Source organism: Synchiropus splendidus, chromosome 11 (genome assembly GCF_027744825.2).
Source record: "Synchiropus splendidus isolate RoL2022-P1 chromosome 11, RoL_Sspl_1.0, whole genome shotgun sequence".
Taxonomy (NCBI): Eukaryota; Metazoa; Chordata; class Actinopteri; order Syngnathiformes; family Callionymidae; genus Synchiropus; species Synchiropus splendidus.
In genome coordinates, this window is record NC_071344.1 from 10,132,246 (window position 1) to 10,156,057 (window position 23,812).

The 23,812-nt window shown below is 39.8% G+C and overlaps 1 protein-coding gene across 3 annotated transcripts in view; it reads right to left on the bottom strand.

Moving 5' to 3' along the window:
* Positions 1-23,812, bottom strand: part of atp8a1 (ATPase phospholipid transporting 8A1) — a 100,310-nt gene that overhangs the window by 52,634 nt on the left and 23,864 nt on the right. The window contains exons 5-16 of one of the 3 annotated variants that reach the window (XM_053878448.1): positions 23,625-23,670; positions 23,499-23,539; positions 21,825-21,898; positions 19,587-19,656; positions 19,395-19,522; positions 18,286-18,397; positions 17,915-18,080; positions 14,472-14,599; positions 13,068-13,145; positions 12,908-12,996; positions 9,318-9,362; positions 3,888-3,957 (exon numbers count right to left, since the gene is read on the bottom strand). In XM_053878448.1, the coding sequence (XP_053734423.1) occupies positions 3,888-3,957; positions 9,318-9,362; positions 12,908-12,996; positions 13,068-13,145; positions 14,472-14,599; positions 17,915-18,080; positions 18,286-18,397; positions 19,395-19,522; positions 19,587-19,656; positions 21,825-21,898; positions 23,499-23,539; positions 23,625-23,670 (1,047 nt within the window). Of the gene's footprint in view, positions 1-3,887; positions 3,958-9,317; positions 9,363-12,907; positions 12,997-13,067; positions 13,146-14,471; positions 14,600-17,914; positions 18,081-18,285; positions 18,398-19,394; positions 19,523-19,586; positions 19,657-21,824; positions 21,899-22,470; positions 22,545-23,498; positions 23,540-23,624; positions 23,671-23,812 lie in introns of all 3 variants that reach the window. The other 2 variants (XM_053878449.1, XM_053878450.1) reach the window with 2 other exon arrangements.

A 23,812-nucleotide genomic window follows, 5' to 3' on the forward strand; every position in this document is an offset into this window, starting at 1 on the left:
GAGGACAATCTTGAATTAAACATGGGAAACTAAACACTCAACCCACCAAGCTCCCACTGGCACATGCTGTACAGTAACTTCTGAACAAGTATAGTTGATGTGACAGATCCATGCGTCACACCAGCATCAACTGACATCATGAATCTGAGCATCAAGCAAACTTAGTTTATCAGTATGACATCATAGTTATAATCCCTCTGCATGTCTGCAACAAAGAAATTCGAAAAGGCCCATCTATCAGACTCAATTCAGCACTCAAATCGCAACCAACCAATTTTAAGAGAAACGAGAAATCGTGTTTGGAATTTCGAATTAATTTGTTGTCAGGCATATTGTGCAGCACAGCCCAAATAAACCAAAGAGGCTAGTCGCCATGATTTGTTGACTGGATTTCTGAAAAGCACCGGTGTGTTTTCTTGTCCTCAGACAAAAAGGCTGCACACAAACAGACGCCGTTATTAAATTTGCGTGTTCTGTTGGCCGCAGCCACTCTGCTGAGGGCTTTTAGATGGAGAACAAAGCAGAAAATGAATGAGGTGGATGCGGAGAGCGAACCAAAGAGCCTCTCGTAAATGAAAGTACACAGTTTCTATTACAGTCCAGGTGGACAGGAGACCCTCGGTCTCCTAGCAGCATGCTAATGTGCTTTGGGTCGACAGGTATTCTCTAAAGGACTTAGGCTTGTTGATGTGAACATGTGTGCACCATTACACAAATTGATATAGGACTATAAGCCATTTTTAATAGCTCAATGTCTTTACAGGTCAAATATTATGGCTTTTGTTTTGTTAAACCTCATGATGCAACTGTAAAAACAAAACAAACCAAAATTGTTTGTAGCATTAGGTGTCAGTTTTTAGTCTACTGTTTATATTGAGTCATTGATTTTTCAGGTGAATGAATCACCAGATACCTTCGTATAGCGGTTTATCTCACCAGCTTGCTAATGCCATGGTGACCACAGTCACAGTGAAAATGACTGCACCTCATTATTTCAGGTGCATCCAAGGTAGAGGGTCACAGACAACTAGGTGCTGGGGGTGTTGTGCTAATGCCATGTTGTGAGCCAAAGATTAGGGACAGAGGTCACCGCTGTCACTCAGTGCTATGTTAATGCCATAATGGCTGTTAATGTCATCACTGTCATCATCATCTTCATCACTGTCATCATCATCACATCACCATCACCAGTGCTCATGATCATCATGCTGCCATCCTCATCCTCATCACCACCATCATCATGAACCTTGTCATGGACATCATGGACTGACAGTGAATTTGTATTGAAAATGATGAGACCTTCTGTGTACAAGATGTGAAAACATGAAACATTAAATCATTTTAATTCAGACACGTTTTCTCATACGTCTTCAAGGAGCAAAAAATTGAAATTTGCGTCAACTTATTCTGTCAAAAGGACAACTGAAAAACATTTAATTCGATGTGAGACGTCACATTTTGGTGAATATCTTGAGACTTGAGACTGCTATGACGATGAAATATTCACATACTGGTCGAAAGGCTGTCATCTAGTTAGATTATTTCCTGGGCAATTTGCTTAGCGTTCCGTATGTCACCTTCGGACCAGCGGGTGTTGCTAAGAGGTAGCTGTGCTAACAGCCTGCTGCTGAGGAACCAGCAGTCTCGCTTTCATGAGCCGAGATCACGCTGAGATCAGCCGATCATGATCTGTGACCGATCAATCGGAGCATTCCTACTTTAAAAGAACTGACAACTTCAACACTGTATGCAGGCTTTGGATCACACTTTCATCACCATGAAAATCATTTTGACTTGTGTTGAACCGCTCCTGTCCGGTCACCAGCCAACCAGACAGCAGGCTCGGAGTTAGTGATGTCACAGCTGAAAGTGGAGGATTGTGTTGCCAGATTTTTTTCGGTGCTTCGAGAATGGGGGAGTAGGTTGCCACAAAGCCTCGCCGAGTTAATTCCATTTGTATGCATTTGCATTTTTGTATTTAAAAACACATTCTATGGCATCACATTGTCGATTAGAAGCGAAAATCATCGCTGCATCATGTTTGATCACGTCACACGACACCATTCAGCTTTGGTGACTCTTCGCCACCGAATCCGAATGTTGACTTTTTTCACAATTTGGCTACGGAATGTCCTTTAAGTGGCAATGAGTCAAACAAAAAGTTCCCACAGATCCAGATGTCCACTCCTGATTCAATGTCCCTGTCAGTTGCAATGTTGGGGTTATGGCAACTTCATAAAATGATGCCAATGTTGAATAATACCCTAATGCCTCTGAAAATAATACTCTTGGTGTCAGAAGTTCCACACATCACTTCTTAAGGAGGTATGAGCTAAATCATTGAGTCAAGTAGTAGCAAGCATCAGGTCAAAATGTTGAAATGAGAAGATTTTTGAATGCTGACTCGTCATTTAATGTTAAGATAGACTGACAAAGTCCAGATGACTGGTTTAATTGGGTGACAACGTTCCCGTACAAACCCTGATGAGTGGTGGAACAATAAAACATCAACAAATGTATCACAAACACACCAGTGCTGGCTCCCACGCACGCTTCCACAGAGCGATGACTCAACCAGCAAATTGTTACTTTCATCTCTCTCATTACTACAGTTGCCCTTTGTTGACCCCTTGTGTGGCCAGAGAGCACCGCACTCACGTACTACTGAACAATAGCCTCAAGTGTTCTCAACTTTGTGTCATCAATGCAGCGTTTCATTCTGAACACACATTTATCTTTATTCAAACTTCAGCCAATGAGCTGATCAATAAACACAAATCAAAAACATCATAACTTGAAGAATATAAGGTCAATGACAGGTGACAGCAATGCCATGTGACACAAGATTAGTGACCACTAACATCTTGGCTACCACAACAATACTCGTTAAAAACATCATATGACAAAACAAATGATGGGTCCCAGAAATTGGGTACAATTTGGACTGACAAGTACAGTGAATGATGAAACTTTGATGCTCACTGTATTTCACCGTTTTTACTCTGACATTTATTGTACTGCTTGAATCACGGCCAATAAAAATGGCTTGCATTTCAAAAGAAGCACAAGTGTGTGACTTCCGTCAGCATGAACTAATGAGATTGCTTTGCTGCAAGTGTTTACAATGTCTTGCGAAGAAATAAAAGTAATCCCCCACAGCACATTTTAATTAAACTAATGTACAAGTCACTTTGTTGTTGTCACCACGGTCTCAGAGACCAAACAGGCTCTCGCTTCTGTTTGAAGTCTCCACTTTATATTATGAATGTTGTCTCACTCAATGTCTCTGTCTTCTTCCGCTATATTATATGTGCTTTATTATTAACATCTTGGCAGCTTTCATAGTGTGTCCTATCAAGGCAACATTAGTCACCATAGCCAGTCTAAGTCCACAAAAAAAATAGTGCATATGAATGGAAACATACACACTTTTGCAATTTGGTAGCATACATTTCCTTCCCACATTCTTTTCCTTGAACACAAATTTATTATTTTATATTTGTCACTTAAAATATCACCTCCACTTTATTGTCTGAAGCTTTTTTTCCTCCACTTCTGATGACTGAATTTTGAATAATTTTGTAGCATTTCACCATTTCAGGACACTATAAAAATATTATAACAGCATAATAATATATAAAACATATGTAAATAAAGTCAAAAACACACAAGTCAACTCAAATTATAGGTAACACTTTTGGTTGGGGAACACACTATTTATAAACTACTGTATTTACTTAAAATGTAGCCAGGCTTAACTAATAATTAATTTAAAAGTTAATATGTTGCTAGTACATATGCATACATATGAGTGGTTTACTTATGATAATACATGTGTGACCAAACTATGTAACAACTGCATTAAAAACATTTTGAATGTAACTCACATGATTGTTTTGGAGGTTTTCCATCAAGCTGGGGTCAGTGAATCCGGCCTCTTCTGAGTTTGTACTATGACTGCGAAGAGAAAACACTCAATTAAAAACCAAGATAATGATTGAGACAAAGTGACATCAACCGGACGTTCTTCTTTTTTTATTATTTATTCACATCTTGTACATTCACATCTTGTTTTTTTGGTCTGTTCCCATAAAATATCTTCAATATTCACATGCACTTCATTATACCGTATTTAGGCCGAGTCATCTGTTCTGCATTAAATCATTATAAAATCCAGAACAATTCAAAGAAAATCTCAGGGGCGGGGGCTGGAAGGAAAGGCAAAAAATCTAATTTTCAAACTTCTTAACATGCAAACAGGGGTCATATTAAATCAGATTCCTTTTTTTTTTAAAATCACCATGCCCAACTAAATAAGTATGCACTGTACTTGCAATGTGATTCCTGTTTTTTTTATAGACCGATCCAATGAAACACTGCAACTTGCTGAAATGTTTTTGATATTTTGTGCTAAGGATGAAGTGCCTAATTTTTTAGCCGATTCAGGATATCCTGTCAACTAAAGTCCTTCAAAATGTGTCAATATATCATAATAGAGATGTAACTGGATCTACTGTTCATATTCTGCACAATAAAAGGAGTCAAAAACCAATATGAAACAAGAAACTGTCCGTCAGCATGTTTTGTATTTATTAAATATCAACTGCATTGCAGACTGCAGATTTTTATGGAACAATCTTTGATGAAGGCTGTGACTGTTTTTTGGGAACCTTCCATGCTGGCAGCAGTCGATCGGTCTTTGAGAAAGCAATCCCCAGATACGGGACTTTTTTTTTTCCAACTGCAGCAGCAGCAGCAGCAGCAGCAGCAGCAGAATCCATACTCCTTCATTTATTTATTTCCCTCCTTTCATATATCATATTCACTCCAGTCTTTGCCATAAATAATAAATGTGCCCTGAGCATTTCAAAATTAAACAATGCAGCAGGAACAAGCACTGGATATCTGCCGGCGGAAAAAGGTTGCATGACTCAGGGCCAAAGCAGATAAATGACTGAAAGTGCAATCAGTTTACAACACTCCAGCTCTTAATGGTGTTATAATAAGGAGAGATGCACAGTTATTTGTAATCAGTTCATAATGGAGCACTGCAAAATATTTAGTTCCGGGAGTTTCTCCTGGCTACCCATCAGTTGGAAATTACGTTTAATGTATAAGCTTAATAAAATGATATGGACTTGCAAACATGAGTACCAGAAGATGTATAGCAACAGACACATGTCTCAATAATCACTAAAGAAAAAACCTATGTTGTCTTCCACAAGACAACAAAACACCAGGATGAATTGGGGTTTTGTTTGAATATATTGTTCAGGCAGAACTTAAAAGAATCAATGCTTAAATCAGCTCCCCATGGAGCAGTGTTACTACTAAAAGACGCTTTCTCCTGGCTGCTTTAGTGATTCAGTATAAAGCAACCAGCCTCTTGCTTGATTCAATGGTGCTGTGATAAATAGAGTGCAATAAATGAGTTAGACGGCACTTCTGTCAACGTCACAGGAACCTGAGACAATTATTACTTTGCTTTCCATTAGCAACCTTCAGTCCCGAAAACCAACAGAGCCGAAAAGCATCCGGAAAAGTGGAGTGAAAATAAGTTTATATTAAAATAAAAGTGCAATTAAAAATCAGAGAGGGGTGAATATCTTTTCCAACAGCTGAGATTCTCCTCAGACGAAAAGCATTAGGAAGGGAAGAAGCAGCAAGAATGAGGAGATTTTTTAATTATTTTAAATATTTTAATACGATGGTGAGAGTAATGTGCGTCTCATCTGCGAGAGGGACTTGCGAGAGAGAGAAGCATCATTTGTTGATTGTCCAGATTAAATTTTTGAAGGCAGCGAGCCAAGAGCCAGGGATGGTCACTTATTGATTATGTGCCGACACAAGGCGGTCGGTCTAGTCTCTATGGGAACACGGGTGCCGGCTGTTCACAGTCAATAGCTGTAGACTGCTTCTAAATTAGACCTGTGACACGTTAAGATTACGGCTCCTGAGAGCTGGGGAGGAGAAACATGCTTTTGAAGCAGAAGGGCTTTAATTGACCTTCAGTGTTGCCGGCTATGTCACACAACAAAACAAGCAAGACTATTAGAAAACTGTGTTGTACAGTCAACATAAGGAGATTAACAATGGAATACATGTCACATTTTCTTCTTTTTTTAATTTAAATTAAAATGAGTAAACTCAATTACAAAACAATATTGGTGAAAACAGGCTTCAAACTGAAAACTGAAATCTGGCAGAAAATAATATTGTATCCCAAGAAGATTCAAAGGTAGAAACATGACATACCATATTTAAAAGATTGTTACGATGAGTGAAATGAGTACTTGTCGAGCACCAGTGCTTAATAATTACACAACAACCATTTTAATGACGCTTTAAAAAAATAAAAAATCTGCACATTCCATGAACAAACATGCCACCAATGCCACAGATTTTTCTTTGAACATTTCAAGTTTAGCCTGGACAATCTCTGCATATGCTGATATATCATATCAAAGATCCGGGTACTGCATACTGGTGTACCCGCGTTTATCGTGGGGACCACAACCAATAGCTCCACCATAATGTAAACGCTGGTTAGCAGAGATCATAACATTATGTCATCGGATGGAAACCTAGCTTAACGATGGGTTTCTTGAATTAAACACATCAACATATCTGAGGTGTTTTGGTCGCAGCGGCGCTGGAGCAGGTCAGAAATCAGCTGATCAAAGACAGCGCATCTGCAATCTCATCGAGATATACGCACCGGTGGATCTTGTTTACGGTAAAATGTGAAAACATTGTAGTCACGTTGTGTTTCATGGGCTGATTTCCTGTCAGAAGGACACTCAGTGCCGTGCAGTGCTCCGTAAAAAATAGAACCGCCACTGATTCCATGGTTCACCACCGTAACAGGGAGTATATTTGTCATATTAGGAAGGGCGAGTGTAGCATGAGAGCTGGCAACCACCCTCATTTGGGTTAATGTAGGTATCAGGTGCTGTCATGAGCAAGCATTTCACGAGTACAGCGAAATAGGCCAGTATCGGAGCAAGTACAAGTGCGGTATCGGGCCATCCCTACTGAAATGTATGGTAAAACACTCTTACTAATAGAATGCAGGGGCTGCGTTACGGGACCGGAACATATCAACGGGCTCAAGTGTTGAGTTTGTTGTGGTAAAAGCACAATTAAAACTATGATCAAGAACTTAAGTCCCTTGCATGTGTACTGTGTGAAACCCAACAGAGCACAGATCTGCTGTTCAAATCATAATGTTCCATACATTTTCCCAGATTCACAGCAGTTTTCACCGGCCGGTTTCCCAACAAGCCTGCGTGAGAGTTGCCAGCCTTATAAAAACCTGCGATACACTTAATGGCCGGGAGGTGATTAACACTGGATATACAAAAAGTAAAATTGACAGGTTGCTGTCAGAAACATTTCAACACGACCAGTTTCATAGTTTTACTCTGATCTCATAAGGGCCACATACTTAGAGTAAAAGGGCCACATATGGCCCAGAGGCCACACTTTGTCCACCTTTGTTTAAAGAAACACTAGATATCGGAAAGAAAACCTTATCTGTTTTATAAATACGGCCATTGGGGGAATAGAAATATATTCGAAAACAACAACAGTATACAGTGTAAAGGTCAAACCTGCAGAAATTTATGAAGTAAAGAACAGATTCAACATTAGGCTTCACATGCAAACTGCAAAACACACATGCGGTTGCACAACAAGAGCCACTCAGTGAGGAATTTGGAAAAAGCTGTCTTTGGCGTAGGAGCAGAAGAACACGAGGATGTGTCTCAAGTCACACTTTTATTTTCATGTGAGCAGAGGAAAATAAGAAACACACAGTGGCATTTTAGCACCAACAGTGTGTGTACATATACACACACACACTCAAGAGTAAGTGGAGGACGGTCTGCTCTCCCAAATCTGCTCATGGACAAGTGCCTCTCATCAGAAGGCGACAATAATTAGCCACTCATAATTCAGACTGGCATATTAATGGCATACAAATAGACAAAAAAAAGTACTCGGCTTAATTTCTGAGGCAGCGCTTCCAGTCATAACAGATAAACACAGTGAATCGAGAGCAACGGTACATTCAGCTCATAATGACTGAACATCAATATTGAAAAATCAAGGGCTGCACAATATGTGGTGTTTTGTGAGTTACAATGGCTCTTCATGCAAAACTTTCAGTTTCTACTGCGCTAGTGATAAATGGATACAAGACCACTGCGACCCAAAACACCAACAGTATGGGACCATTTCATGGAATCACAACCGTACACAATTTGGACATATAAAATTGAAATATAAAGTCAACAAAGATTTGGCACTATACAAGAGTCTACAACTAATTACATAGCCTTCCTTTTATAATTACACTTTACAGCCCGACAAACAGATATGTTGCCGTGTTTGTCAAAGTGTCAGGTCACAGGCTGACTAGATGCGTAATCTATGAGGTAGTTGGTGACTAGACGACAACCAAACTAGTCATTAGTTGCAACCCCATATTGAATAGGGATGATTCTTCTAATTTAATTGATTTTCTCAAAATGTTTGGTTGTGTCTTTTCCCCAGTGCTTTTCAAAAATTGTTCCTTGGAAAATTAAATTAAAAAATTAAAAAATTAAATTTTCCAAATTAAAAAAAAAATAGAATAAAGTACTGGTACAGATTTTCATTGGTTCATATTTTGGTTCTATTGCTGACTACTACAAACATTACAAACTTTAATGTTATATACATTGTTATTTCCTTATACTAAAAAAATAAAATAAAATACATATCTCATTTCTTTAATAATGCTCTAATCCAGGCAACAAAAGAATAAAGTGCTTGTTATGTGGCTCAGTTGGAAAATGGATCATCCACCTATTCTTGGGTGTGGTCTACTTAAATCTAAAAATATTCCAAGTGTCATGGAGGGGGCACAAACAGCTCGAAACAATCCATTTGTAGATGAGCAAAAATAATGTGTTTCAATATTCACATACAAAACCTAATTTCCTGATACCAAAACCATGGGCTATAATCGTCTATAATGGATCAGACAAAGCAATAAAGTGGTAAAGTCTTGATGTGTCATCAGAAGGAGGATTTTTTTTAAACCTAATACAACATTTTCTGGATACTTAATATTGAAACATTATTAAAATATGATATTGTGCAACCCTGTTAACATAACGAATACAACAACATTCAACCACTAAGAAACAGTACTGTGTTCAATGTCACAATTTCCACAAGCAGCAGCAGCAATACATCACAGAAGCAGAGCGGGAGGGGATAAAAAAAAAAAACAAAAAAAAAAACAACCATTTCACAGCCAGACATCTTACCAGTCGTCCTCTGCAAAACTACCGTCCTCTGCATCAGGGACGTGACTGTTGGAGCGAAGGGTGAAAAATATTATCTCAAGGTCCATTATTTGACGAGAGTTGTTGTGAACGTGCAGGAGAACTGGTCAGGATTATGAGTTAGTGAGGTGGGGTTGTTGACTACAGCATTATTGACGGATTCTGCGAAGCTCGAGGAGCAAAGGGTCAGTATGACATATATGGGATTAACAGTACTCAACTATGACTACAACGTAATGGCAGCTGTAAATGCAGACAAGGAAAACTGCTCCTGATATTGCTGTGATTTGGAATATGATAATGACTTTTGACCACACACTCCACGTTTCCTTTGTTCTTCAGATCCCAATAATAAGAGTCAAGCTCAGAATCAGGAGATCCATGTCACAACTCTTACGGCATACAACTCGGTCAATGTATAGACTATTCATCACTTGACGAGATCCATTCCTATATTTTAATGTTTTCTTCACACACAATACATACTAAGGTGTATAGCCCAAAGAACAATGACAATTTGTGCCTATGACACATGGCACCACTATGAGGATACACAACATCATAATGCACATTTTATCCTTTAAAATTAAATATTGCAAGAGACATAATGAAGCCACATGTTGCTTGTGTAACTGTCATTTATGAGGCAGTACTGCTACTACTGTGGAAAACAATGGAAATGCAACCTCTTAAATACAGTTTGACTTTAATTTGATTTCTTCTGTGAGTACAACATTCTCTTTCTTTATTACTGTTTTTCATTGGTTTCTGTGCCCTGTCTGCACTAACAACAAATTGAGTTTCACATCAACAACTGAATGCCATACAGGCTATTGAATTTTACTTAAACGCAGCTCTCATGATGGACGCACCTGAAACACCTCCAAAGGCAGGAAACTAGCCAGAATTCATTCCAGATTCCTAAATCCCAACAACCTGCTCTACTCTGAGTACAGCAGATGTTTCTCAAGGCCTACCATATTGTCTACAAATACCAATTTAGCATCCTTCAATGTTGCAGCAGTCTATGCACTCATTCAAACATCGACTACATATCGCTATACCTGTTCGTTCCAAAAATGTCCTCACTTTACTTCATCCACTTGGAATAAAGGAGCAAAATAGATGAAAGATTAACATGAATCTATGTCACACAGAAAAGAACATGAAGAAGAAGAATGAATAGGTGATCATGTTTCGTGTTACAATAATCCAAAAATATATTGGTGAGTAAACTGTGTAAAAACAGCGACAACAAATAAACCAGAAATCTCCAGATGAAGAGTGAGTCTCAAGTACTGGTATCGGAAATCTGCCTTCTGTGAAAGACTCACCAATATTAGTCAGATATCACAATGTTTATAACACCGGCACTCGAGTCAGTGTGCATCACGCTAATTCCCTCATTGCCACAAAAGAGGCGAAGACAACTTGCAGAAATGATGTGTGGACAGTCTGAGCACTGATCTTAAACCGCTCCTGTCAGAAATCAACAGCAACTGCAGGGTTTCGTTAAATCTCGGCGGTGGAGTCGGACAGAAAACTCGCTCCACTGCACAGCAGGGCCCTCAATTTGATTCCTTGTGATTGCTGCAGTGAGCCTTTCCACTCGTGTACCAGCGGACATCACCGTCTCCAACTAATCCACCAGTGAACATTGGAGCAACAAGATAAAATTATTCGGTGTATTAAATTGAAAATAAAAACCAGTTGTGGTGTTTTAACGTTTCGACATTTGAGCATGTCTATTAAAAAGCTTTGCCATGTCTTCTCAACTAATAACGCCCCTGAGGATTCCGAGAGCCTTATCTAGCAAAAGAGTGTGTCTCCTTCAGATTTGGACTTCATTCCACTGGAATTAATTAATGCCTACACCCTTGGGGATGACTTTATTAATTACAGCAGCCCTTAATGCGTACAGAGGAGCACATGCGGGCAGAAGCATCAGGGGGCTTTGCATGTTTCTGGGCGTGATCATGTGGGATACGAGGGTGTGCGGAAATTGCAAGCCATGACTTCAGGCATAGCCATGCGTTTGTGATTGGGAAAAAGAACTATTATACTTCTTCCACCACAGCACTTACTCTTCAAGACATTTTTGTTTACAGATTGACTGTTCAGAGGTCTTTATTAATTATTAACTAAATTAATAATAGCAAAATTTAGCCAGTTTGAAGAAAAGCTCCTGGAACTCTGTTTACACCAGCCTCATATAAATCATTGTGTGCCACTCCTGTTGAGAAACACTCACCCATACTTATCAAGGTCAGGAGAAGAAGTTCTCAGTTTTTGCAATTCAAGACACTGAAGTTGAGTTGTTGATGAAGGAGAAACGGCTGGCTAACTCAAGAGGCGTGTCTTCCCAAAAGAGTTGACCTAATTTAATCACTGCAGGTCCAAGTAAAGAGCTCTGCCATACATCACTTCGACATCAGTTGAAACCATGCTCGGTAATGATTCTTGGGTGACCGTCTGGAGCTCTGAGAATGCATCTTAATCACACTTAAATACACAGCATATCTCACAGAGAAGACATGAAGCTTCAACCCTGCTTTTATAAATCTATGTCATTAAACTTTTGTTATTCAAAGTTGGATTCCGTACACGACACAATTTCAGTCTTTTGGGACCAACCAAAAAAAGCACAGAAAAATATCTGGGTCATCATCCTTGTTAATTCATATAAACCACTGGTTTAAGATGGCTGTTGGTATCAGTCAGTAAAATGGATGGTGAACATCCACAAAACAAGTGGAAGATCGAGTACAGGAAAGAGCATCAGTGAATGAGACAATGAGAGTCATCTGACTCATATGAACAAAGTGCTTTTCAGAGTTTAATCCCGCAGAACCTTTAGGGTGTGCTGGAGCATGACATTGGCATCTTGGATGTATACGCAGTAAATCTGTGTGGCGCTCTCATGTTGAAATGAGAATATGGAAATTTACTGGCAAGCTTCCAGAACATTATTCAATCTATTATACTAAAACTTGAGAAGGAAGGTGGGCAACAAAATTCAGCATCTGCATTCTGAGTAAGTGACTGACCAACATGATTACAGTGGAGATTAACAGCACTGACCTAGCGTTATTAACCTCTGAAAAATGCCAATTTTAATGTAAAGACAATGGCAGTGAAGATAAGACTTCCTTGCCTGCCTGAATGCTCTCCATAAGCCATGACTTTAATTGAATCCTAATGAGATGAAGCATGTCCTTTCACACCTGCACTCGCTCGTAGCGTTTGGATTCTCCCACTCATTTCAAATGAATCTACTTTAGCTGTGTTTTTTTTTAAACAAATTTGGAGCTTGAGCAAAAACTTCTAGAATATGATGAATATTTCACCCCACAATGTGACAAACGGTGGATCGACGGATGTGGTGGTGGAGTGCTTTTCGCCGTGCACCTTTTATTTATAGTTTATGTTCAGAGGTGCACTGATGCAGCTGCTAATGAGAAGGCAAGGGAGGAGACACGCCAGATGCACTACGGTGCACACTCTGCATTTAATGAAGGTGAAGGAGGAAGCAAACGACAGGGGGAGAAGAGGAAAAGAGGGGCCACACTTACCCGTAGGCCACCCCGGCAATGGTGCACTTTTTAAACTGCATGACGTTGCAGGTGAGGGTCCCGGTCTTGTCAGAGAAAATGTATTTGACCTATAGAGGGAGAGGAAAGACACCTTTGTTGGTTCGCCTTCCATTAACATGTGGCTTCCAGTTAAGTTTACCTGGCCTAATTCTTCATTCAGATTGGAGGTGCGCGCCATTGCAGGGGTGTTTGTTGGCTCATACAGCATATCACAATCCTGCAGCGGAAAGAAAAACATACAAACACTGTCAAAACATTCTTTTAAAAGGCCTGAACATGAATAGGGTTTCTGGCAAGCAGTGGAGGAAACAACGGAACGGAACACAGCCATTCAAGATGTGAAAGAGAAAAGAGAGGAACGTTTTGCCATTTGCTGAATTGGTGACAGTAAAAACGCTATTTTTTAATGATGAGAAGTAAATCTGACACCAATCCAAGCGGTCCTCACACAGTCCCTCTTTTCATATGTCCAGCCGGAATGTTCGGAAAGCAACAGACTTCAGTCATGATGATGTTTCTTCAGAGATTTTTCCACTAACAACACAGGGAAAACTGTGATGTTCATGTCCACCTCCTTGAAGTGCCACGATGTGTCATGTGTTTGTTTTGATGTTTTGCCATGCTAGCTTATATGAGGCGGAAACCCAGATGAATGACACCAAACTTGACATAACACAAACAAAACTTAAAAGTACATTTATTTAACACTTCATTTCAAACAAAGTATTGAACATGTAAATCTATTTTAAAAATGCTACCTCTATGGATCAAGTTGTCATTGGAAAGGTACATAAAGGTCTAAGAGGAGAATAATGGCAAAATTTAATCAGAAAGTAATGAGTAAAATGAACCCTGGATCGAGTCTGTGGGAAGCTTCCTGGGGTTAATAAAAGTGTGTAAATGTCGCCCTCAGAAAAGGGGTAAGAGCTGTCGTTTGACTTGCCTCAGACGTTGACCACGGTGGGAAGATTCAGAAAAACAAGCATGAGCTCACTAGCATGTTCTTCACTATGAAGAACAGACCTGTCAAGTTTGTGTACATGTCAAGCATGTAAAAACAGTAATTGTTCAAAGAAAAAAAATCACAACATAAAATTTCTGGTCAGAACCCCAAGAGTAATTCACTTATATCATGGCCGGTTTTGAGTAATTGGACTAAATGCATCATGGAGCGGTACCCATATCAAGATCTACAGACAGCCAAGGTGCCATCTGGGCCCAAAGGAAATGAAATGACGATGCCAGATAAGATTAGGCAAAAATAACGGGTGGACATCAGCCAAAATGCAATTCGATTTTCATCATCCGCTCAATGCTTTCATGTGTCTGCAAATTACATTTATATTTCACCCAAATTTCATCAATCAGTACATTTACTTATTTATTAATCATACTTTGTTCATTATATAAGGATGTTCTTTTGCTGTATAGCTGCTTCCCGGTACCCAAAATTCAACCTTTTAAATACAGTTGTCTGTGTTGAACTTTCTCATCTCTGATACATCTGTCAATTATTTAAACAAAAGCTCCAATATCAACTCACCCAGTTAATGAAAAAGGCCTGGATGAACTTGATAACCTCCAGCGTCACCAGCAGGCTGATGGGTATCAGGTTGTTGAAGAGGATGATGAACGTGAGGAAGTTGAGGCCAAAGTTTGCCGCACCGCCATCTAAGAAGGGGTTTGGAAATTGTGCGGACAAAGGAAGTGGTAAAGAGTAGACTCATCAGAATAGTTGATTTGACTGAGTTAGTCAAGTGAAAATGCCCAAAGCTACTTCCAGCCAATGATCTACATTAACCCAACTCAGTGAGTGTTTTGGGCTAACATGGTTCATTAGGTGGAATTAACCATTTCTTCCAACCCAACCTCGTCCTCTATCGACTCGTCTGATTAACAGCCCTCCAAATTTACGCTGTAAAAAGGGACTGGAGTCTTGACTGTCATTAGTGTCACAGCAGCAGCCTTGGCATCCAGCATGATCCAGGCAATGAAATCCACAAAGCACTATGCAAATGATGCTGGACCCCTCCCCCTGAAAGCCCCACACAATGATAAAATGTGACACAAAATGTGAAACAGGAGGGATGTGATTTACCTTAGCTCATCTTGCAGGTAGGTGCAATAGATACCTTCCTCAACACAAGCCTTGATCTTAGCTTTTGCGGTTGAGAGGGAGGGCACTTCCCCATGATTGCAAAACAAAACAGGATGGAGGTGGCGGTATGGAAGCTACTGCTACTGGTACAACACATGTGGGGAAAGGAAATCACTTTCTTCTTTTCAGAAGTGGGGAGGAAGACAAACGTACTGGATGCTCTCAAGACAAAGGAGGGAGACTCCGTCCATAACACATTTGCAACCAACAAGGAGCGTGAAAGAGTAGGTGGATTGTTGGGTTTAACTGGTGTTATTGAAACTCGCATCAAACCGTTCACCTCAATTGACCAGCCAACATGTTAAACTCACCATTGCTGTGTTAGTTTTTTTGTCCAACCAGAACAAGGCATGCACAAACAACGTCGCTGCCTCACTAAAAAAGCCAATTAGCTTTAATTATTTAAAAAAAAAACATGTTAAAACCATATTGAGTTTATTTGTATTTTTGTAATTTATGGATCCATTTTAACATGATGCAGAAAAATTACCTAAAACTATACAAGCAGTCTGTAGTTCTCGTGTTTGCCACTCAGTGTAAAGGTGCGAGTACAGGCTATTTTCTTGTAGTAGAAATAAACAGAATGCCCACTTTATTATGAGAACGATGCCTATGTAGTTAACTTTACTAATACATATGAACATATCCATACATAAATGTGGTCAAAAAGATTTTTTTTTTTAATTTAAAAACGCTAGGTTATTCTGCTCTGTTCAAGCCTTGTTTAAATGAACGAACAGTGGCAATGTGATGGATCAAATCTGAGAGATTATTTATTTAACTGCATGTTTATTAATGCTTGAATAGATTTCAAATCGTTACTATTTATTCTCTCCCTCAATCTGCATTATGTTTACTAGTCACAAGGTAGAGGCCTTCTGCCAGAAAGGGCTAGTGTCAGCACTTTGTGATCGCTCAAAGTCAAATTAATTATTCAGCAGGCAAAGCTTAATCAGACGCCTCTGTGACACACAACCCTGCGTGATGTGTGAGTTGCCAGCAATATTTTCATCCCTGTTAACTTTGAAACCTCGGCAGGAAAGGCGTTCTAAACCCAGGTGTGTGCATCAGATCCACTTAGCTCTTCCATCACAGGTTGGATAATGTGCACTGGACAGAGTCTCAACGACTCCCCATGGAAATAAAAATCAGTCTCAAGATGAACGAGTGCATTATGACTTACACTACCCCGATCCCAGGGATGAAAAGTTTCAGCGAGATGTGGGTTCGAATGCATCTAATGTTAAAACCTTTGATGAAACCAATAAAAGCCAATGAATGATTGCCGTCAATGGCGGGAGTGTAAGTCGTAATACAAGCTGAGATTGACCAGGGCACGACCTCTCCTTCACAGGCCTACCAGGGTAGAGTAATGGCTCCATATCTCCATAATCACTTTGCATACCAGGTTCAGAGCTTCACCACTGCACTGACAGCAATATACTTGCAATTCAAAGCTTAGCGTCTATGCTTGCATAGTTCTCGAGCGAAAGCCCCAAAACAGACGTGTTTGTTCGTTTTAAATTCCAAAAATAAAAAATGTTAAGATGGGAAGAATTGAACAGCATTGATAGAGCCTTGGACAATAGTTCTGATTTATGAGCATAATAAGATACATAACTTTAAAATTATTATATTATTATTATAACACTTGTGTTTGAAATTTGATGAGAGCAGAATGGAGCAGAAAGCTGGTCTTTTGAAGGTCAAACAGGTTTTATAGAGTTTAATCTGATGGGTAATGTGATGGGCATCAAAGGTAATCAAAAACAGATCTGCACTACACTGTCCTGAATAGAGTGTCATGGCAGCTGCAAGCCTGAAATGTCTGTTCAGGTGCTGCTAAAATTGAGGCCTTGACTGATGGGGACAAGAAATGTTTTTAGAATGTTGATTGTAAGTCACTTCTGATAGACCTTTAGATAACCATTGGATCGGTAAAAGTGCCTGTAGTCATGGTGTGAGCTCATACGTTCTCTGTAACACTTGTTTATAAAATATGCATGATGGACTTGGCCACTTTATTGATGTGACTTCCTGCATTTGCACATTTACAATACAAGTTTTGCCTTTAAGAGACCCTAGCTAGATCTAATTTCACTGTTAGTAAAAACTAAATTACAAAAATGAATGCTGTTATTCTTAACCCAAAAAGAAAAAAACAACAGATGAGGGTCTGAAGCTTGGGAATTGCAAAGCGATTAAGGTGACACAAAGAAAAATGGAGGAAGTGAGACACTGTTTGTTTCAGGCACTGAAAATAATTCCAAGAAAGGTATAAGAGAGCTGAAGGGGAAAACCTATTGTTGGATCCCTGGTATGAGCTTGTCCATGGCATGGGCCCATACAAAGAAGGGCAGCCATATAGGGGGCGGAGGGTAGGGGGGCTTCATTTGCTTAGCAAAGGCAGAGCTTCAGTAAGGGGTTAGTAAGGGAGGGTCATTCACGGATGGCCAAGGCTTTTAAATGGTTGTTACCTGGAGCTGTTAAAAAACGACAACAAAGAAAACAAAATCAAACAGAACGTTAGAAAGGAACAAAAACTTACAGCAGCGCAGTGATATTCAACCATTTCACTTTGACTCAATCACAACACGGCTATGTCACAGCTGTACTTGTCACGCTCTAAACTGGGAAATCCCTCATTGCCACATATTTCACTTGTAATGCCAGACATAACTCTTAACAGAAGGAACGTAAAAAATGACACGTCACGTAGCAGCATCTACGAAAATAAACTGAAAATAACAATAAAAATAAGCTGCAGTGAACAAGTGAGACAAAATATGTGGAATAAGAGAAGCAGCGTGAGCTGTCGGGACTCTTACAGTTGAGGTCCATGTACCAGGCGTCATTGCCAAATTGGTACTTCCAAATGGTTTGGCCGATGGAGCAGACAAGAGAAATACCCAACAGGCAGCCAAAGAGAACCAAGATCTGAAAGTTAGTGATGCGCTCCACGTTGGACAACTTCAAAGGTGGTCGGGTGGAATTCTGGGTGAAAAGAGGGTCAAGTTGGTATAGTTTCATGATTCAAAGAGCAAAAAAACTGTTTTATGAAATCACACAAAAAGTTAAAAACTGAGTATAGTGCTTAGAAAAATGTGTCTTATACGTTCTCAGCATAGAGAGGATATTTTACAAGTAACATGAGGAAAACAATGTTTTGGATCCATATATACGAACACATATCTGTTACCTGCATCAACTTTGTGTCATGTCCTGTGTAAACCACCACACCATGGACCCACTGCGTGTTTCTCAGCTGTGCCCCTCTGAGCAAGATCTGGTCAGGGCCCAGCGGTACCGTGCTGCAATTCATGGTTGGGAGGAAGGGAGATTCAAATGACGGTTTGAAGATAATAATATCTTGATAGTTTGACAAATGAATGCCGATGATGTCACTTGAGCTCAGGGAAGTTTTAAATCATCAATATGTCTAAAAGTGTCAAAGTGTAAAAAAAGAGTTAGCCATAAAAACAATTCATTTACTTATTTTCCATAACGGCCAGAACCAGTAACACAATTCCATTCATGAATCTGGGATTATAAATACTTTCAGGGAGCTTCTGTGACTTCCATTTAGAATGTTAAGTTTAACTTCATACACTTAAATAACTATACAGCTCTAGAACCCACAGAGAGCAAACAATAGGTCGACTGAAGGACAAAAAAAAACCGTCAGAGAACAAAAATCAGGTCAGTCACTGCTCTAACCAGTCAAGCAACAGGTGTGTACTGCACAAAAGGAGAGAGTGAAGATGGTGGGGCCCTTTTGCCAGACCCCACAAGGTTAAGCCTGAATTTGAGGAAGAGGGCTTCAAAATAACAAAGTCATTATACTTAGGTTTACGTTTCGTTCAGAGTCCTGGTTAAGTTTAGCCATTTGTTTTGGATGTTTAGGTTTAGGGTGAGAGACTGGGGAAAAGCATTATGTCAATGAGAAACCTCACAATGTGTGTGTGTTTGTCAGAACCCATGTGACGTTTTAATCGACAGAGTGAGGACATTTTTGCGAAGTGAGGTCATTTTTGGCCGGTCCTCACTTTGTCAAGCCTCACTTTGAGCGTTAAAACTGCAAAACAGCGTGTTTATTATAATTGGGTTTTAGCTTGGTTACGAGTAAAGGTTAAGTTTCACCATTTGTTTATTTGTTCATTTACTAGGCTGGGGAAAGCACTATGCCTGCCAATGTATGTCAATGACGGTCCTCACTAAGATAAGAAGACAAGTGTGTGTGTGTGTGTGTGTGTGTGTGTGTGTGTGCGCGGCAAAACCAGGCAGAGAACAACGAGCTACAGTACTCACCTATGCCCATCCAATCGTATGTTCCCGACAAACTCGTAGAGGTGACGGTTTGGACTCTCGCACTCCATCCGCCCAGAGAGTCTCATCAGGTTTTCAATGTCTTTGATTTCAGCAGTCACTTGTAGACCCTGCATATTCACATCAGCACTTCAGACTTCCACACCGCTCACTGGCAGAAGCAGAAGTATTCACCTGTCTGATTTTCAGGTTGGTTTCTCCATCCAAATTTGATGTTTCGATGTAACACATTCCTTGTGGTTCACTGTTGTGTAGGAGGATGGAAACAGTGGTTTGGTGTGGAGTTATGCAATTAGACAACAGAATTTTGCTATTATCGTGGAATTACAGGGAGACGGATTATGGAAAACCCCCACAGATTCAGGAAAAGGCATGATTAGACCCACGCAAACAAAGATGCGCCACACCAGCCGCCAAACAGCACTAACAGATTTCTTCACGTAATTTAAAAGTGGCACAATGACTGTTATCTCTATGGTTGTATCGCACAGAAATGTCTCACCAGGGCTGTACTTTACTCTCTGGCAGCAAAAAATAAATTAAATAATCCAATCCAATAAGTCTTTTAGGGGAATAGAGCAAAACTGGAATGAATATGTCAGAAATATATGGTTTTAATTTATGTATTGCACATCGGAAGTATAGTTCCATACAGAGTGAATTAGTACCTGAAGAAGAAGTAGGAGATTAAAAGAATAGGAATAACAAAAGGAAGAACAAGGTCAATAAATTAATAAGTTTACTTCAGTTCTCAAAATTGATCAATATCTATGATTGTTTTTTGAAGTGTGTTGCATCTTTGTTTGCTTCAATTTTGGATACAGACGCATTGAATACAGGACAAAAAAAAAGGCAAGTGGGGTAACCAGAGTAAAACAGCACGAGGACCACAACAAGCAGGCAGACAAATGAGTCTGTGACAGACTCTGGGCACAGGGACAGACAGTTAGAAACATGCTGGTGCTTAAGGTGAATTGGCTCACTGCTGAGCCTCTTTAAATAGAGTGATTAATACATAAATCAGGTCCAGACACACACACACACAGACACACACACACACACAGCGGATGTATAAAAATCAAATTGCGTTCTGGACAGTGAACCTCAATCGATGAAGTCCAATTTTTGGAGGCTAATTGACAATGAATAATTAGGGTGCTGTTTAAAAGATACGGTGAACTCAAATGCACTTGGGGAAAAGTACAGTATATACATATATCTCAAGAGGAAAGATTAGAGAACTGACAGAAAAAATAAAGTTTTACTTTTTTTCTACATATAGTTTTTCAATTATAAATTCCACTATTAATGCAAAAGGTGGATGAAAAAACACTCATTGGATACTGAAAAATAAAGTTCTCAATATTATAGATGCTAAAAAAACATGCTTCATTTTTAATTCAATGAAATTAATTTTGTTTAAATTTGTTGTTTAGTAAATCTGACTGTTACTAATGTTCAACAATACTTATCTGGGTCAATAAGGAGGAAAAATAATGTGAATGGTGAAAGAACATGCAAAAAAAGCCTTGAACATACTTAGTTAAATTATTATTAGCTAGAATATACATCTTGGTGGTGAGCACACGCTTAGCACCTCGGTCCCAAACCTTCTTTTTTTTTTTTTATTAGAGTTCTGGCCATCTTGTGCTCGTGTCTGCTTGAGTGGCTGTGTGAAGTAGCTTTTAGCATGCCAACTTGAGCGATGGTGCCAGTGCTATCCATAATGTAGGTGAAATAATTGAATGTTTGTAATGTTCAGGATCACTCAGTGGTCGTTCAGTAATTTCAGGTACCCAGCTGATAGTTTAAAGTCCCAGTAGGGTCTTTAGCTTGTTATTAGCCCTGAGTTGTGATGACGTAGCTGCTTCACGTAGGTGTCTGATGACAAAGACAAAGAAGTGGGAGAGCACAAGCGGGTGGATGGGAGTGTTAAATAGTTCCTATATATATATACATATATATATATACATATATTTCATGATGTATAATCTGAAAAAAGCCATAATAAGGGTGAGTGTCGACAGGGCTCAGAGCCAACCCTTCTTCTGCAGAACAACAAACAGACTTAGACGGAAAAAAAAGAACCAAAGAATAAGGCCAAGATTTCTTGGCATATAATGTGAGTCCATGCAAACCATCACATCATATATGTTTCATTCAGGGTCTCAAATATGCCATGCAAGAGTGAAGATGTTCTTAAAATTGAATGCACAACTGAGGCTTTTGTTTTGGAATTAACCGCAACATTCTCTATCGACTGTGTCACTCCCACTCGCTGAAATTAGCCAAAACGCTCTAATGTTAAACAGCAGTGAGTGAAGTGTCAGAAGTGTCACATCCCAGTCGTTGTGCATGGCCCACTATCTCTCCCGCGGCTGTTCTGTTGGCAATGATGCTGGTTTTCCTGACCTGGACGACAGAATGACGAGGTCAGCCGGGAGGTGATCCCCATTTGCAGCTCTGACTACTTCACCAACAGCCACCTGATATTACCAACCACCCGCCAGCAGCAGGCAAGAGAGAGAGGTGCGACGGTCGAGTGGCAGGAAAAGAGAATGGAGGGGGGAAAGGAAAACAGACGAACAGCAAACACATAGGAGAGAAAGACAACTGGTTCAGTTTGAGGGCTTGATGAGAGGATGATCAGCCCTGTGTGATCAGAGGGTATGGTCGTTCTCCTTTTCAGAAAACCATCTTTTGCCAAGAAGCTGCTCCACATTTGAACAGAGACAACACAAATTTGAAGAGTATCTCATTGAGAGCAGCATTAAACTGGACCAAGTGGTTTTTGAAAAGGTGAAGGAGTTCAGCGGCTCTGTGTTGACATTCAGCAACGATTCAATAATCCCACTACCACTGGCCCTCAGGAAAATGATGGTCACACAGCTCAAACAGATGCACTCTCTCAGTCTGACAGCTGAAAAATGGCGTTTCTTTTGTACTCATCAAACACAATTGTCAGAGACTTTGACCATCATTCCTCTGGGGGGGGGGGGGTCAAAGAGAGAGGAGAGAGGAGGACTCCACAGACTGGCAGCTTGGTCGACTTGGATACCTGGATGATAAAATGACAGCATCTCCGGGAACAAAATCACTGCCATTTATTTTAAAAATATCGCCAACCTCAACCTGTGGAAATAAACTGGTTACTGAGTGTACTTGTGAGAGAAGTACAGAGAGAAACGTGTGTCATTCAAGTTTTGCTTTTGTTTCAAACATTTACGATATTTTCAATTTTCTGATCTAAAGGAAAGTACAGAAAATGAATAACTGGCTCTCATGGAAGCAGCACTTCATTTTTTTCATCAAAAGCTGCCTCTTGGTTTCATGACCCTTGGGAAGGGGATCAGGCAGAGTAGGAGTGCCATCACTGAAGCAAACAGGACATGCTCCGCTGCGTCTTTGTCCCGCAGGTCTCTTTGGGCGGTGTTTAAGAAAACAAAGAATTTCCTGCCAGTTCCAAATCAATCTTTCTCCGAGGTGATATTATACCCTGCCTTTCCTGACAGTGATGACATGCCTAAAACTCTATCTAGATGAGCCGCATCAGCTCTCTTACAAGTCTATGACACAATATTTCCAAAGACTTCATGAATATAGTTATGGTTAAGTATTCCTTTCTGCTTCCTTCAATAAAGAAATCTTCATGAACAAAATATTACTACTAGTACTTGGATGGGCTGTTACTTGTATCTATAACCACAATTACCACAATAAGAATGAATATAGTGAACAGTAATAATAAAAACAAACTGTTACATCAATAGCATATACAATCTGTTTCCACTGATATAATGAATATGACTTCTAACACCTAGAGTATTTCCGGACAGCAAATCCAGGTGCACTAGCAGAGATGTGTTCAGAGTTGAACGTGTTGGTGGAGAGCACAAGAGGAACAAATAAAGAATGAGTCATTCTTCAGGCCTGCAGCAGTGCCTCTTAATGACTGTGCACATGGAAATGCTATGATAATTGAAGCCTGGATACATGCAGGGCTCATCATTTGTGTGCTACCGCATGTTAACTACACACAGAAAGTGAACACGTCGAAAAGATTCCATTGAAATGTTGAGATCATACCTTCTCCCAGTGCACAATCTCCCAGGCGCCGTTCCTTAGTACTGTGGATGAAGTCATGAATGACAGTTTTAACGAAACTAAACCACTCAGGAGACTTTTCTAACAGTAAAATTCAACGGAATATACCTTGACATTCCTTCTTGTTGACAACGCTGTCAGCTTTGTGCCGTTTCTGAAATTACAAAAAGGAAAAAAAATGGTTGAAATACATGGATTTGAAATTAATCACAGACAGTAAATTAAAAAATGAACTAATCCAGAAGGTCCCTGGCTCTAGTGGACACATAGAGAATGGAAAGTCTAAAGTGCAAGTT